This window comes from Agelaius phoeniceus, chromosome 4 (genome assembly GCF_051311805.1).
Source record: "Agelaius phoeniceus isolate bAgePho1 chromosome 4, bAgePho1.hap1, whole genome shotgun sequence".
Taxonomy (NCBI): domain Eukaryota; kingdom Metazoa; phylum Chordata; class Aves; order Passeriformes; family Icteridae; genus Agelaius; species Agelaius phoeniceus.
This window is the reverse complement of record NC_135268.1, coordinates 15,111,465-15,129,032: the sequence shown is the minus strand read 5'-3', so window position 1 is coordinate 15,129,032 and position 17,568 is coordinate 15,111,465. Positions and strand designations below refer to the sequence as shown.

Genomic DNA, 17,568 nt, shown 5'->3' with positions numbered 1-17,568 from the left:
TGAAAATTATTTTCACCACATGCCTTTTTTTTGGAGGAGGGGGCAGACAATACACTACACTAACTTGTATCAAGAAGTGTTATATGACTTTTTTTCATGATCCAGTTGGAAACAGGGATATCACTTACCTGAAAAATGACACCATCATGAAGCAGGAAACCCAAGTTTCTGCCATCTAAATTCTATCTTTTTGAAATATGTCTAAACAACTCTAGTGATATCTCAGTCACTGGACAAAGCCCTTCACCTGAAAATAATGCACTTTCCAGGAATCAAGTCAGGATTTGGTACATTACAAAGAAATCTTTAGTAAAGTCCTAACATGCAGGCAAGAAATTCACTGTCTTCCAGCTCCAAACCTCCCCTGTCATGTATGAGTGACTAGAAAACCTTGTTCAAACACCTTAACCACAAGGTCTGACATTTGTTTCTTTCTGTGCCTTCTCCCCATACTCATTAATCTGGCATTTTTTGCTGTGTATGAGCCTAGTCTTTGCATTAGAGGTGTTACAAGTGCTCCTTTACAAGTCTTTCACAGCATCCTCAATCCTGACAAATGGCAATTTGAATCCCCTCCTGCTAAGGGGAGAAATCAGGGTGGTTTTCACTTCCTGCAGAGGTGAGACTTTACCAAATCAGCAAAACTCCCAAAGAGCCATATAGATTCCGCTTTAAAAGCAGTACACAGGAAGGGCACAAGTCTTCAGCACCAGGTCTCAGATGAGTCATGGAAGAAACATGTCCCCAAGGCAATGCTCCTCCTGCCAATCAGCTGATCCACAGCAACTGCAGCACACTGTGGCATTCACAGATTCCCAGCCAGCTACAGATTCCAGTGAGTGCTCAGACTCATTTCTGCAGCCAAGGGTGAAGGCAGCAGGTGCCAGGTCATGGAAGAGGAGGCAAGGGGGCACAGAAAGGACAAAGCAATGTCCTGGTGTGAGGTTAGACAGTGGATAAACTAGAGTGGCACAAGACTGGGACCTTACTTTGAAGGTAGAAATGGGCAAGGAAGCATGGCAATAATTTCCTCATAAGCATTTACTGATTTATATAGAGATGGGAAACCAGTAGCACACTTTCTGATCCTGAGAACTCTTTTCACTGCACTTTACTGTTCAGTTGAGCACCACTGCTACTCTGTTTAAAACAAGGACATTTGAAGTGATAAAGACATCATAGCTTCAGAAGGTGGCCTTTAGCTATAGATTACAAATTGGACAGATAATCTCCTGCAACTCCAATTGAAATATCCATTCCCAGCATCTCAGGTGTTCTCCTATTCTATAACAGCAGCAATATATTAAAAATACACATCTCCCCATCTCATGTTTGATGGTTCAAAATACATTCTAAAAATGCAATCACAGTTACTCAGTTTTATACTCCATATCAGATACCTAAAAGCCAGGCATTAGGGCACCTAAATTACATACTAGAAGCAAATCCTACAGTATAAGTAAGCTTCCATTATATAGGGAGAAAAAAAAGCTTGCAAGTTCTTTTCAATCAAGTTCACAACCACAACTAGAGACAAATCACATGCTTAGTTTCAACAAAAACATTAGCAGGAGGCAGATGCTGACTGGACTAATAGTTTCCATTTGTTTATTTAACAGTCATGCACCATTCACAACGTTAGTCATTTGGTTCTTATCCTCCCCTCAATGGCATTGTTATAAGGCTCATCAGCAATTCTACTTCTTTATCACTGGCCATATTTTGTAACTGAAGTCTATGATTCCACATAAAAAGCTTTTGGGTTTGGTTTGATGGGCAGGGGGGCAGGGAAAGTGTGGTGTTTTTCAGATTGGTTTGGGGTTTTTGAGGGGAGGGGATTGTGGTTTTGGTTTTTGGGTGGTTTTTTTTGGTGATGGTGGTTTTTGGTTGGTTTTCTTAAGCAGTGATTGATTCCAAGGTCCACCTGGATCATTAATAATCACACACAAAACAATTGTCTTTAGGAATACTGTTTTAACCCCAGGAAGTGCAAACAGCATAATTTAGAAGCTTCTCTAATAACAGATTACTAAAACTTAAAAGTTGCAGGATCTGCAAAGCCTTTATTCAGCAGTTCTACAGCAACAGAGTTTATCTCACTCCTTACCTACCCCCACCAGAATCACATGTGGGAAAGCAGCCAGTACAATTCCCACCCAAACATACACAGTTTGATAAAGGAACCACTTTGTGAGGGTTTACCATGCAAACATTCAGCATCCTGGACTTCATAACCACACATTTCCCAGTGTACTGTGAAATGCTACTGGTTCTCTTCTTGCTGGTCTTCTATTACAGAAATTGCCCTCCTGCTGCAGTTACCATCTTACCTGCTGCCTCCTGGTGCCTCTTGTATTTCAGGACTTCCCAAAGAGAGAATAAATAAGCTACAGGTCACCCCATGCATTCTTACAGTTACTGTTTTACAGGGCTAGGCCAGGACAAACCGAGAAATTTGGAGTATCTAAGTGGAGCAAATAGAATAGGCTCCATTTAGTGAATTTATCTCAGTAATTTCTGTCCACACCTCAGACAACTGCTGATGGAAAAAGGGGAAATGCTGACACACACAAAACACACTTTCATAGAACAGATGAGTCCTACACCATTACTCTGGTTTTGACTTCAAACTGCAATAGAAAGATAACCCAGAAGCTCTTCAGGTCTTGATTTCTTCAGTTGCATCAACAAAGGAGAAGAGGTTTTGCCTGAACAATTCAATTCCAGCTTTTCAGTCACACAAAAAATAGTCTGAATTTCCTGCATTGATGCATATAGAATTTTTTTCCAACATATATGCAGAACACAAAAACATCAACAAAACTATTCATATGCAGGCTGCAGTAAAGAGATTTGCAGCTCAAACTCATGGAACATTTACAGGAGGCAATAGAGCACATCCTATTCCCACTAGCAATTCTCATTTAAATATCTTCTCAAGGCAGCTATTAACAAGAAAATCATGCTCCCAGCTCCCCAGTTACTACTAGGGGAATCCAGTGCAACAGAAGGCATTAGATTTTTCTTCTCCTCAAATTAGTTTCTATTTAGAAACTACTTATGCCTATTTGTGAAGCTCTGGAATCTAAAGCACTGTGGCAACACAAAGCTCTTCACAAATTATTCCAGGCTCCCAGTGTCAGCACAAAGCCCCCAGTGGCTCAGGCAAAGGTACTATTGCAACTCCTGCAGTATAATCATTTGGTGAGTTTGATTACAGCAGTTGTGCAAGGATGCATCTCGATTGCTATCTGCCCTAAGCACAGAGTGCTGCATGCTGGAAACTGCAGTCTCCACTGGCCAGGCAGAGCATTCACAAAGCAGGTGGCAATAGTATCCTGTTTTACCATATTCATGGAGCCCTCAGCCTCCTGGCAAACGGCCAAAGCTCACAAAGCTTGAGGGTTTCCCAGAGTCAAATAAAAATGGCCAAACTAGCTTTTGGATGGGCAGTAACGTGATCTAGCCTGATATCGAGTTCACCAGAAAAATCCAGAATTAGTTAAAGCAGAAACATAATCTAAATTAGGACATTAGTAATTAGGTCAAGCTAATACCAAAAACCATTATGCAAAACGCTGTGAAGAGGCCAGCAAGGCCTCCAGGGGCTGGGGAAGACACTTGAACAGCAGAAAGTTAGCTAACTGTAATTAGTGATTATGAATAAAAACTTTCTGGCAGACTGACCCATTTAAAATAAATAGAAGTTTTTAAAAAGATATGCAGAAATTTAATGCATGCAAGACTGAATTTGACAGAATAGATTTTTAAAGAGGACAGACAAAGACAGAAACACCAAAGGTAGCAAGAAGCTATTTCACATTCCAGTGACTAAACGGCAGAGCTTACTTCATCTGTGCAATGGATTAAAGCTTCTCCTTAAGGCTCATAAAGAACTTGATGACTGCATGAAGACAGAAGCTATCAGTGCTTTAAGCTGCCAACTTATCTAGCAAAAAATAAAAGGTCAGAGCAACGCATCAAGTGACAGACAGCTCAGAATGAGAGCAGGTTCACCAAGAGGTGGTAAAGTAAATATACAGATAGTCAATGAAACCACAGACAAAGCTAATTTTTATCTTTCATCAGACTTCAAGCCATAACACATGCCAAAAAAAATATCAGGCTTGATGATTTTCAGAAGACAGGGATTTCTCAGCAAACTTCAGCATTTGAATGTACACCTGACTAACCAAAGGGTACTGAACACTGTACCAAACCAACACTACCTCGAAAAAGAATTGAGCAAATACTTCATCTTTGATTTTCCTCAACCTCCAATGTTCAGCCAATACAGCAACTTCAAAAGCCTTCTCTTCACTCACACGCATTTTCAAAGAGACTACTGGAGGAGTGAATCAACGTGTGCTGATTCAACATGCATTACCAATATCCATTTTTGTATCACTCTGCAATATCCAGCCTTTGTGGCAACCTTGACATGCCATCCACCTGCTTCCCTGATGCTTTTGACTAATTTCATTCCATTCCCTAATCCGCAGATGCTTTTCCTGAGCCAGTCCATATGGCCCCTAGGTTTCTGTGCTCTCTGCACTGCTGGGTCAGGCCCATGGTCCATCCAGCCCAGGAACTGTCTGGCAGAAGCAGCAAAAAACCCTACCCAGAGACAGCAAAGCAACTGCAATGGAAACCTGATTCCCTCTCCTCTGTTACCAGACACCACCTAGAAAAATCTGTCATTGAACTGATGTGCTCCCCTCTAAAGGGGAGTTCTAAGCCACGCTATAAACACATTTTGACCAGGCTTCCTTGTAGAACAAACTGCTAATTAAAAATTGTCAATAAATTTTGCATTATTGAGACAAGATATAAATAAATGCACAGCTCAGTTTTGCTTTTTTGGCTTTATGTTTGTACAGAGTCTATTAATGTCAGTAAAGGATGCCAACACTGCTGTAAAACACAAAGCATGTTCCAGGCTTTCAGAGACACTTGAAATCTCATTTTGGACACACAAAGCTATAAAAGTCTGGCAACTTAGCAGAGGAGTAAACAAAACTGAACACTTTCCCATGCAGTCTTTGAAATTTTGTCCTCAATATTTTGTTGTCCTACATTGTGCTTTAAGTTGCAGTTACAGAAGTGAGTTGATACTACAGCCAAAGTACAAACCAGCTCCTCTTCAGAGCCTACACAATTTTCTTCTACATTGTTGCATGCCTAATTAAAGACAGCTATTACCACCTCACTACATTCCACACCTTTCTCAGCCAACCACAAAATTTCCCTCAGTTCCTGCATATACTACATAGAGTAGTATTTCCACTAAGTACAAAGTAATGTCCAAGTTGCATCAACACCTGAAAAAACCCCAATATGCATCACTTCAATAAGTAAAAACCATGTGTGACCTCTAACACAGCTGACTGTTGCATTTACTATGATTTTTTTAAAAAACCCTACAAGCCTGACCCAGCTAAAGCCACGGACTTACCTATCATCTGCACTTTAAGTGGACAGAAGTGACTGAACTAGGATAACTGTTGCCAGAGGTGAATTTACTGGGAAGCTGCTAAGGAAGACTGCATCTACTAGGAAACACACAACATTCAGTGATTTTCTAGGAACTACTTGGTTACTCTCACTTGTCATCAGCATTGATAAGTTTATCTGGAAAATAAAGTCTCTAAAAACAAACAGTAACGTAATGAAAGGAATGCATTGTTATAAAGACATTTATGGTAGATTTTTACCACTGCAATACATTTAATTCTATCAGCATTAACTTTGTGGGGTTTCTACAACATGATACACGCAAAGTAAGTCTGCAACAAGAGATGAGAAAAGGGGAATTCAGACTTCATTAAAACCATTATGAGTGACAGGGTTCTAGTTGCATTAGTGTGCCCAAACCATCCAAATTAGAAACGTGATGTATCAGCAGGAAAATAATCTGTAAGAATTTTTTAAAGTTAGTTTGATTTTTTGTTTGTGGTTTTAGTTTGTCTGGCAGAAGTGAAAGAGCTGACAAATTAAATTTACACAGCAATTTAAGCCTCTGCTCCTCAGATCCCATTATTTTTCCTCCAAAGGTGATAAAAACTTGTGTTTCTTTCTCATTTGCACTTTGTCACTCTTGGTGAGAATCTCATAATCCATGAATAGAATCAGAAACAACTGCACATTATCTTCACCAAAGAGAAATTTAAAAAAAAAAAGTCTTTGCATCACAGACTGAGGGGAAAAAATTGAGCCAAATCAAGTAACAATCTATACCATAATCAATAAAACAGTTTGAAGCACTAAAGCTTTTTCAAACAAAACTGGCTTAGAACTATTTTAAGTTAGTAACAGATCCCACTGTAAGTAATTTATTTTTTCATTCTATCATCTTCTCCAACCAGGAGGGGTTTTTATTTTAATAAACTAAGGGGGCAAATATGAGGTAACAAACAGGAATTCACCTGATTTGTATGCAAAGGAAATTAAAGGAGTTATTGCTGCCCACAGTCAATTAAAAATAAAATTCACAATGCATGAGGAATATATATCCATAGTTTAGCTTAGTCTATCTAAAAAAGGTACCAGAACAGATTAATACTTGAACAAGAATGTGTTTTCAAAGTTGTCCACAGAATAATCAGTTTCTTGAAAGCTCCTATTTCCCTCTTCACTTCTAAGAGGTGCTGAAATATACAACAACATATTCAACACGGGCTGGGAAGCTGAGTTCATTGAGAAACTGACCAAAACAAAGCAGATCAGCTTAGATCAGCTTATATGTTTCTAGGAGTAGAATTTCCAAAGACAACAAAATGAGACTAGTAGAGTTTTGATGCTGGAAGTGAGCTCATTAAGCACTTTGTTACACTGCTGGACAGAGAAAATGTCAGAGGGGGCTCTTCAAGATCCAACACTGCTGAAGTGAACAACTTATTTCCTTGAGTAATCAGAGCTACAGAGGCTTACATTTCTTTAGTAAGCAGCAGATCAATTACTGTGCACTTTAGATTTTTGACCTCCTGAGTCTTTCACATATAGAATGTGATCATCTCTTAAAGATGAGAAACATCAAGACAGCACTTGGGTCTTCTCTTGATAACCTCCTTATGCTACAGCAAGTTGGAAGGGCATAACTAAGTGCAACATGTTTTCTCAAGAAGTTCAAATTAGGGCACCTAACATCCTTGTTTTTAAACTAATCTCTTCACATTCGAGGGTGGTTATGCCAGAAAGAACAAATATATTAAGCCCCCTTTCCACCCAGATTTGCTCAGCCCTCCTTCCACTCTGGCCCAAAGATGCCTCAAACTGGTGACCAAATAAAACCCCAGATAGAGCAGGTGTCCTCCTTCCAAATCATGAGAAGCAGGCTAGCAGATCTCTGCTCCCAACCCTGGTGACTGCAGCTGTGAGTCACCACACAGAATGAAACCAAACAGGAGGGGATCCAGGGCTTAACCCCACCAGGCAACAGCAGATCAGGGTGTGATTGCCATACCCCCTGCTCAACCTGCACACACCCACGGAAACGCTCCCAGAGCCACTGGGAAACAAACTACCAGAAAAGCCAGAGCTAAGCGTCACCTTTTCAGGTAAAAGTTACAGACTTTCTGCACACCCACACAGAGGAAACCAAGTACACCACTGCTAACCAGTACTTGACACACCTTAAATTCTGGTCAGTGTGATTTCAGAGGTATTACTTGACAAAATGGTCACAGGTAACAATTTAACAGAGGCAGAACTCTGTGACAGATGGATGAGCATTGCTTTGAAGAAAGACTTCATATCCCTCGTATCCCAAAAAGCTACATCAAAAAGTCAGCTTCACAGTTTTTATTTTATTTTTTTAATCTAGAAAACAATGGCTTTCTGTAACAAAAATTATGAGTTTGTCGGCTGGTTTGATTCTTTCATGCATTTCAGTATCTTCCAAAATACCTGATTTGCCAACTAGCTGATGTTTCCCTAGGTCTCAAAGAAATCAAGGGGCCTACTGTTTTTGCTGTTGCTCCAAAATTTGGATTTTGTTCTCACATATCTAGGTAAAGTGTCCTTACTACCAAACTGTTGGCTGTGTCATGACACCCAACAGCTAATAAAACAATGTGAGCACAAGCATGACCTTTAGCCTCCCACATGGTAGGCAGGTGTGCTGAAATGGTTGAGGAACCATCTCAGAGAGGTCGGGGTTGCTGTTTCACTTGTAGAAAAAGCGAGAACACAGTTTCAAAAATTTCCAATGCCAGAAACTCTCCCCTGTCTATCTGGGAAATGAAGATCCAAGAAAATGCAGTCCACAGATCAAATTCTCTTAATCTAAAATCAAGTGTACTCTAAAAAATGCTGAAGTTTTTGGTCCTCTTTTCTCCAAAATGGAGCAGAAGGAATCAAGGAGCTTTTACATTTTTAATTATTCTGCTGAACCTCTTTCCACTGCTGCCACAAAATACACCTCTAGCAAGCCACTCAAAAGGCTACACTAGAAACAAAGTAAAATTTAACATGTTCATGAACAATTTCCCCTTACACAAGTGTCCCAAATTCTAAATTATTCACCAGAATTTCCTTTTGAACCTCATGTCTATATATGTGAGCACTCTGTTTAGTCCGGGACATTGTCAAGTGGACTCCAAGTACCTTTAATCACTTCCTCATACTTGAAGAATCCTTGAAACCTCTGCTCTGCACCTTATTTCATCACTACTGCCATTTCCCTGTATTGAGATTTTCATCCAAACAATCTAGGGCACTACACTGTTAATGCAAAAATATTCCAAACCAAATATTTATCATAACCCAAGAAGATAACACCGAAAAACATGAAACAGACACTGCATACAAATATTTAGTGACCACTGAAACTTGCATGTAGCAAAGAATACCAAAACCAAAATGACTGAAATGCAAACAGCATAAAAAACCAGTATGACTTCTGCCTCAACTTTTCTTGTTACTGAGCTTTAAATTATTAAATGCTCTCACTTCCTGGTCTGTCAGAAACCACATTGTTTTAGAGTCAGAGCTGCTCACTCAAAGGAAGAAGGAGGGACAGCAATTGTTTTTAGAGATGTTTTAAGACCTCTAGTAATAGCAGAATATCTTCGTAAACTTGAGGGCTTTTCTCCTAACATTTGATCTCCTGCATCAAGGTAACTTTACTTACTAGTCTACTTGCTTTAAATTAGGCAATTTAAAGCAACTGGCCCAAAAAGTTCAGTGGTATATATTAAATTTGTAGCTTCAACAAGGAAAAGTTGTATCCTCAATCTTTAGTGAGATCTGTTATGAAATTTTAGATACAGCCACAGAGCATTCAAAAAATAGCAGCTGAGTCCCTAATTCATTAATTTAAAAAAGGACACTGAAACCATATTCTGCTCTTTCCAAAAAGCAGACCACGTAAAACATGTTTGAATGAACTACTCCCTGACACCCTCACCCCCAGCCCAAGCCAACAGGAAGCAATAAGGGATGTAAACATCTTTGAAAAACAGCTTTGACTTATAACAGCATGTGTTTGTTGATGACAGTTTGAGTTACTAAATTAACACTTAACTTTCTTGTTGAGTACACGTTAAATGTTATAACAATATGTTTCTCTTCTCTAAATAAAGCAACAATTTCTCTGATGAAAATGATGAAATAGGATGCTTACAGCTGATTCAAGTATAAGAGTGTCTATAAAGAGGCTCATATGCTTTTTTCCCATCTTTTGAGGTAAGTAAAAAGAATATGGTTGAAATCCAGCATGGTGAAAGTGTAAACACGTAAAAACATATTAACAGAAAAACAGCATCAAAACCCCTGCAGATTCTTCTGCATACCCATGCTGTTTTTCCCCTCATTCAGACAATCAACTTACCAGGTTAAACACAGTGTCAACTATATCTCTGTTGGACACTTCACCAACTTCCACCAGTCCTGTCAGCACAGCAAATTTCATCTTAATGCCTCGGATGGGGACTCCTGGATTCAAAGGCTGCAGCACACTTCCCCCTTCAGCAGCATTTCCTTCTTTTCCCGCTCCTCCTCCTCCATCATCACCTGTTGGCTGAACAACTTGTTTGCCTTCACTCGCCATGGCCAGTTCACCGCAGGCTACGGCTTCCAGCGCCAGCTCCACACGCTCGCCGCCCCGGGAAGAGCTGCCCAGCCGGGAAGGTGAGCGGCGGCCTCTGCTTCCTTCCCTTGAGCTCCGGTTCCCGAGGAAAGCGGCGTCCGGCGGGGGAGGGTGTCAGGCGCCCTCGAAATCGCGGCTCTCTCCTCGGCAGGAGGCGTGTGTCACAGCGCTGCCCTCGGGCAGGTGCTCGCAGCCCTGAAGGACAGCCCGAGGTGTGTTTCAGCCCGCGCTCCGTCAGGCGCTGCCCACAGCCCGCACGCCCCGGCCCCAGCCCCGCGCCCGGCGGGAGCCGCCCTGGGAGCGCTCGCGCCTCTCCCCGCGGAAGTGCTCCCGGACCCGCCGTGCTCCGAGCCCCCACCTCAAGGGTTTCATCTGCTTTTTTCTCTTTTTTTTTTTTTCCTTTTCTTTTTACCAAGAGGGAACACGTTCCTCCTTCCCGCCCGGCTGCTGCCCGCCGCGGCCCCGGCTCTGCTGGGGCACGGCCCCGGGCAGGTGCAGCGCCCCGCCAAGTTCGCACTCACCGCGGGCTGCGGAGGGGGCGCGGGCTGCCCGACGCGCGGCTCCGGGGCCGGGAGGCGGCTGCACTGCGCGGCTGCGGGCTGCGCTGCGCCGGCCGCCACTCCGCCCGTCCAAAGGCGCCTCAAGTTCCAGCCGCCGCTGCTGCCGCCGTCGCTGCTGCCGCCACCTCACAGCGCCGTCCCGGTCAGCCCCATCTCCTTCCTGCCGGCGCTGCCGCTCGCTGCCGCCATGACAGCGCGGAGCCCCCGGAGCGCCTGCGCGGGCCGGGCGCGGGCGGGGCCGCGGCGCGGGGCGGGAGCCGCGGGCTGCGCACGCCCAGGTGAGCGCAGGTGAGCGCAGGTGAGCCCGAGCCGCGCCCTCCCCCTCGTCCCCCTCATCCCCGGGGACGCTGCAGCGCCCGCGTGGGCCGGACGGTCTGGAGGCTGTGTGCAATAACTTGTCCCAGACTATTGCAGTGTTCACAGAGTTGGTCGGGAAGGGGCCTCTGGAGATCGTGGGATTCATTCCCCCTGCCAAGGCAGGGTCACCTGGAGCAGGTGGCACGTCCAGGTGGGTATGGAATGTCTCCAGAGAGGGAGAGTCCTCCCTGGGCAGCCTGTTCCAGTGCTCTGTCACCCTCAGTATAAAGTTCTTCCTCATGCTGAGGTGGAACTTCTAGTTTTAGCTCATGGCCATTACTCCTGTTCCTGTCCCTGGGCGCTTCTGAAAAGAGTCTGGCACCATCCTCTGGGCACCACCTTTGCGATATTTATGTGCAGTAATGAGATTGCCTTCGGTCTTCTCCAGACTGAAGAGACCCCAGCTCCCACAGTCTCCCCATAAGAGAGATGCCCCAGACCCCTCGTCATCTTTGTGGCCCTTCCCAGGACCCCCTCCAGTAGCTCCTTATCTCTCTTCTCCTAAGGAGCCCAGAACCAGACACAGCCCTCCAGACGTGGCCTCACTAGAGTTGAGTTCTGCAGCTGTTCAATAACTGAAGTCTGCCCTGCCTGAAACAATTTTCTTTTTCTTTTTGGGAGGGGTGGTTTTGGAGAAGGGCGGGTTTTTTTGTTGTTTTTTTCGGGGGCAGTTTTTTCTCTTTGTTTGTTTGTTTGTTTGTTTTAAGAATCAAAGAAACCCAATGCGAACAGCGGGCCCCCAGCCGGGCGCTCCGCGTTCGCGGACACTCTCCGGGGGAAAACCGCAGCTGTGCGGGAGAGGAGGTTGTTTGGATGCTCCAGCTCCGGCTCCTGTCGCTGCCACAACGATCCCGGCGAGTCGGGTGAGTCGCTGCTGCCACCCAAACCTCCAGCATGGGCGGGCGCGCTGTCGTTCTTCCTCCTGCTGCTGCTGCCGCTCCCTGGAGAGCGCCAGGGGCGCGAATGTGGGTCGTGAGAGACGCCACCCAGATGTGACGAGCTGAGGAAAAAAGGGGGCAGGATGAGGGAAGGGAAACTCGCTCTCTTCCTTCAGGTGAAAAGCCCGTGGCGGCGGCGCCGGTTGTTTCGGTTTCTCAGAGCCGCTGTCGCAGCCGCTCCCCAGCCCCAAAAAGTCTCCCCAAAGGGGCGGCAGTGACAAAACCCGGTGCCCCAAAGCCCCCGCAGAGCCCCGGCGTGGGTGGCAGAACCTCCACGTACAGTTGGGGTAAAGCGCGAGAAGTGCTGCCCTTTTTGTGCTCTCTCCTAGGGTGAGTGAGCTATAAATAGGCATCAATCCCATCCTGTCTCTTTTGTTTGACCTTTTACTTGAATTTATTTGATATTAATCAGAGTATCTGTTAATAAAGAAGCGGGAGGGTCTACTCGTCCGAACTCTTCTTTCAAGGAGTCTTCAACTGTGCATTTTTAAGGAGACTGCCTGTGTTAGTAAGGATTAGACACACTCCTCAAGGCTGTAGGGTCTTGTACCAGCTCTTTAACACACAGACAAGTGTTTGAGGTTTGTTAATAAAGTATCACAGCCAACATGACAGCATCAAAGATTTCCAGAGGAAGGATCATCTCAGGAATGTGAACACAACCTGCAGACAGATACAGAAAACAAATATAAGCACATGTACCTTTTAACCTTTCACATCCTCTCTGATATAAAAAGCTGTCATTTATGTAATTCTATGGAGGGGAAGGGAATGAATCTTTAAACTGGTAAAAATTTCTGTGTTTTGAGATCTAGCATTAAAGAATTTCCAAGGAGGACAACTGGCATTTGTATGGGAAATAAAAATCTCCCCTTACATTTGATACTGCACCGTGTTCGGGATGAAACCATTTGGATGTACCCCTCCCTGACTGTGTTTACACAGACAAAAAAAAGGTAGAAGCAAACTCAAACTGCAGTTTTTCTGGAAAATGCTTTTCTGAAGTGATCTGCAATGTTCTTTATAAGCATACCATATATGATTGCAATTATTTAATATTAATTATTATACTAACTCTATTATCACTATTAATATTATTACCAACATTGTATAAAATTTTAACTTGCCTGTGGCCCAATTTGAGAATGCCATATTTAGTATGTGTAGGTATCAAATTTCCCACAGTTTTGGGGCAAAAAGTATGAGGCACTCAAGACAAGACACATTCCATTATGCCTGTTCCATTCTCTTCCTACATAATTTTCTCACATCGTTACTTTTATCTATAGAGAACATGTCAAGACTAGAACATTTCATAGCTGCTCTCCTGTTTGAATTTCCAAGTCCTAATTTCCAAGAAAAGACTAAGCTCCTTTCTTTCCTTTTCTCATTTTCCTTGGTTACATACATACGTATACATTATTAGGGAGGGATGGTAATCTCTAATTTGAGCAGCAAACATCTGCAGTTTCTTCCTCAGAATGAGAAATGTTTAGAACTGTAATGTTGACACAGTCAGTCTCTGCAAAGCTACAGTGGTCTTGTGTGGCTACACACACGCTGTGTAATCTTGAAATTTTAATCTTAGTGTTTGCTGCTGCCAGCATTTCCCATGCATGTTTTGGATTCCTTACACCTACTGCTTGATCTTCCCTGTCTTTCTGAGTCACCTGTAGTTTGCTGAAGTATTACCTTCCCTCTTGTAAGGGACATACCATTTTTATTTGAGCCTTTAAGCTGGCTAAGTACACAAACATGTCAGTTTTATCTGCCTGCTTTTAAATACCCTCTCTCCATGGCCTTTAAGGTTTCCATCAAGCTATTTGCCACCAGGCAAAAGCAGAAATGAAATAATGTTTGGAATTTTTTGCGTACCTAGTGACTTGGAGTATGTGTTCTCTTTGTGGCCTCTCTTGTTATCCAAAGAGAATGTAACATTTATTGTTAATATTTTTCTGCTTTCTTCTTTGTTTTAACATCTCACTAGAAAGAAAATACATAAAATACAATAATTGCAAAAATCCAACTTAATGGGTTTCAGATGTTTTCATCTAAACTGCCTACTCCAATAGCCAGCAAATCCAGCTTGCCAGGAAAAGCAGCACTGTCACGTTGAATTCTGTCAGATCTTCCTGTATTTCCTTACAGATAAATAAATATTCCCCGAGTGGCCTTGATTGTTAAAGGCAGTGGGGTATGTGCATTAGTAAGGCCAGTAAAGTTCAGAAGACTGCCAGTTCAGAGTTCCATAGACAATTGTTTAAAAATTATTTTTCAACCAGGTAAAATCAGTGTTAAATTCTTCAGCTGACCTGTTGATCTCAATTTGGGCTGGGTTTATGTTCAAGCAATCATGCCAAAAACCCATCACCAAAGATCTGGAAAAACAGACTACATTGGATTAAATAAAAGTTATTTAAAAGATAGCTGAGAGTTGAAAGTAAACCCTGTGGTTCTGAGCTTCCCAAGTGTGGTTACAAGCCCAGTGCTGGTTCTGCCTCCCACAAGCAAACTGGAAGTGTTGTGCTAGGGGAATAAAAAATGACAGAAGCTTTCTGTAAACCTTGCACCCCAAAAGAAAAATCAGAAAGTGTGGATTAAAAATTTACTTAAACCCCATCTTGGGAATGAACTCCACAGGATCTTATGGAAAGTATTAGCAAGGTCTCTAGGCCCCATTTTAAGAAAAATTATACTTTCTCTTTAAATAACCTTTAAAGTATTACTGTGGGTGCTGGTTTAGAAGCTCTGTTCCAACCTTCTGAATTCATCACTGGTCAGACCCCTTTGGGGAGGCTGTGTCCAGTTCTGGGCTCCTCAGTACAAAGGCTCATGGGCACACTGGAGCAGGTCCTGGAGCAGCCCCAGAGATGGTGAAGAGACTCAAGCATCTGGTAGGAGGAGAGTCTGAGGGACCCAGGCATAGAAGCCCTGGGGGTCATTTCAATGTGCATTAATAGCTGGTGGGGAAGTAAAGTACAGCACTGAGGAACAGACCCATTGCCAGCTCCATTGCATCTGTTGTAAGAGTAATTTTTGGCAGCTAGAGTCATTACCCTTTAAATTGCTGCAGATAAATCTGAGCAGTGCTCAGGGATCAGATCTTTTAAGTAAAAGCTCCCATTTAGTTCATAAAGGAGAAGAAAGCAAGGGTCCACAATACCTCATAACTTTCTTCTGCTTTCGCAGTGCAACTAAATTGATGTTCAGTTTTGTCGGGGTCTGAGTGGGCTTCATGACACCTAGCAATGTCAAAAAAAGTTTTAAACTAAGTATATTTTAACAGCTTAATACTCTGCCTTTAAGCAAAATGAGGGAAGAGAAGTAATACATGATTTTATAACTTTTTATGACCAAATGCTTCTTAATCTTCAGCAATGGATGAGAAGAAATGGCTGCAGGTTGTGCCAGGGAGGTTTAGATTGGATATTAGGATCAAAGGATTATCCAGCATTGGAGCAGGCTGCCCAGGGAAGTGGTGGAGTCACCCATCCCTGGAAGTATTTAAAAGATGTGTGAATGTGGCACTTGATGACATGGTTTAGGGGTGAGATTGGCAGTGCTGGGTTGATGGTTGGACTCCATGATTTAAGAGCGATTTTTCCAGCCTAAATGATTCTATGATTCTGTGATTTAGAGCTTCTTTAAAAATCCTTTAATATTTTAATATCCTGGATATTAAAATTCAAATGAAAAAGCCTCTTTTAAATATGGTTCACCTTAAATATGACAGGTGTCCTCAGTTTCTACAGAGAGCATACTACGTCAAGAGAGCAATGTCATCCCAAAGCAAAGATCAGCCTTGCCTGAAGAGAAAACTTTTTTTGCTTTCCTTTTGATTAGGTGAGAAGGTTTTTGCAGTAAGTGTTTGATGGCATTATTTCATTTTTAGATATATTTTGGTGCATTTTTATAATGTACTTTTAAAAATGCAGATGGTGATTTTTTTTCTCATTTTTCTTTACAAGTGTAATCAGTATAACTCTTAATTTGTCTGCATCATGTGTTCATGATTGGAAGATTGCTGCTATCAGTGTTCTTAAAAGCATAGAATTAATAAATGAATGTTTAATGAATCTCAGCTAGGTGGCATTGGAAAATGTATTTCCATTCTCTAAGGAATTTATTCAGGCACTGAGCTGAAGAAGCTGCTTTACCTCATTTCTTTGGTTCTCTTAACCTAGAAGGAGTCTTCAAAATGTCACTGTAACTCCTTACACTATGCAGGTTATATCAGGAAATATCTCATGAAGATTTACCACAGCAAATTCTGAATAAATTTATGGAACACCTCATTATGTACTACTCTTAATGAGCAGTCTTTACTTTACCTTTAATTCTGCACCCTTATTTTCTGCACCCTTTTTCTTCCACTGACACATTTGTACTAAAAGATGTGATTCTTCTTGTTGTTGTTGTAGTCTCCTCTTCAGAATCCAGCTTCTGGCAGCACTGAAAGACATATTTGCTTTGCTTTCTGCTTTGGTAGTAAACCCCACGTTGGTTTTGGGCAAAACAAAGGTGCCTGACATGAGCAAACAGAAAACACTACAAATCATGTTTCTTCACTTGGGCCCTGTTCACTGAAAGCCAAGTTTAAATTCATGAGGTCAGATATCTGTGCACTTGCAGAGTGTGCTGGAAGGAGGTGCCTTTGCAGGTGCTCACCTGCCCTGCTGCACCCAAAGGATTCTGTGAGCCTGTGGAAGCAGCTGCTCCCAACCCTTCCCTCAGCACATTCAGCTTGCACTGCAGTTGTTTTTAACATACTGTTCAAACTCTCCAGCCAAGCCTCATCCAAAAGAAGCATAAGATCCAGAAATAACTCCATATTTGAGTTTTGAGAGGGATTATGAGAGGTTTTCTGCATAAAACTCTAGTATGATCTCAGCGGATGTTTTGAAATCCCCAACAAATTGCTTCTCACAGAGGCTGGATTAAGATCTGTGGAGTAAATGCAGTTGCTGGCCTGTGCTACATCACAGCAAGGAATGAGTAACAAGAACTTGAATTACTACTATTATTATTAAAAAACAGCTCACAGTTGGTAGATACGGTGATGCTTCAGTCTTTCAGTTCTATTGTACAGATTGAGCTACAAAGGTTAGAGATGGTCCTGTAATGGACACAGGAGCCATGTAATCTCCCTCTGGCTTTTAGTACTCCTCTAGATCACAACACTGAATCAAAAACAGAAGAGAACAGACAAGCCTGAGGATTTTGGCAAAGTAATTTTTTTTCCCAGAGATCACATAGCAACTGGTGGCTACACGAAAGGGAAAAAAATAAGGGGGAGATTGTGTCTCTGAAAATTCGTGCTGTATTTGGTTTTCTTTTTTTTTTTTTTAATAGCTTATGTACATTTGGGATGCTATATTGATTTTGGCTCACCTGAAACCTTTCTATTATAGATACTAATTCCTTATATTTTTCTGTCACATATATTTTTGCTACCTCATTTTCTTTTCAATATAGCTCCTCCTGAATTGATGCTTTTCTAGGATTCAGAGGGAGGAGGCTCTGTGGGAGGGAGAAAATTTAATAGGGCTTTGTGTAGAATGAGGAAGCATAATGACAACATCCATCCAGTTTGTGTAGAACGAGGAAGGTGTAGGTCAAGGAAGAG

General features: G+C 42.5%; 1 protein-coding gene and 1 long non-coding RNA gene across 7 annotated transcripts in view; both read right to left on the bottom strand.

Moving 5' to 3' along the window:
- Positions 1–10,848, bottom strand: part of LRBA (LPS responsive beige-like anchor protein) — a 369,517-nt gene extending 358,669 nt beyond the window's left edge. For all 6 annotated transcript variants that reach the window (XM_054633381.2, XM_077176952.1, XM_077176953.1 and 3 more), the window contains exons 1-2: positions 10,609–10,848; positions 9,830–10,282 (exon numbers count right to left, since the gene is read on the bottom strand). In XM_054633381.2, the coding sequence (XP_054489356.2) occupies positions 9,830–10,048 (219 nt within the window). In that variant the 5' untranslated portion in view covers positions 10,049–10,282; positions 10,609–10,848. The remainder of the gene's footprint in view (positions 1–9,829; positions 10,283–10,608) is intronic.
- Positions 10,849–12,312: 1,464 nt separating this feature from the next.
- On the bottom strand, positions 12,313–16,265 carry LOC143693933 (uncharacterized). Its single transcript, XR_013181997.1, has 2 exons — positions 13,818–16,265; positions 12,313–12,605 (listed from the first exon to the last, which is right to left on the bottom strand). It is a non-coding gene; the product is annotated as an uncharacterized LOC143693933 (long non-coding RNA).
- Positions 16,266–17,568: the final 1,303 nt, after the last annotated feature.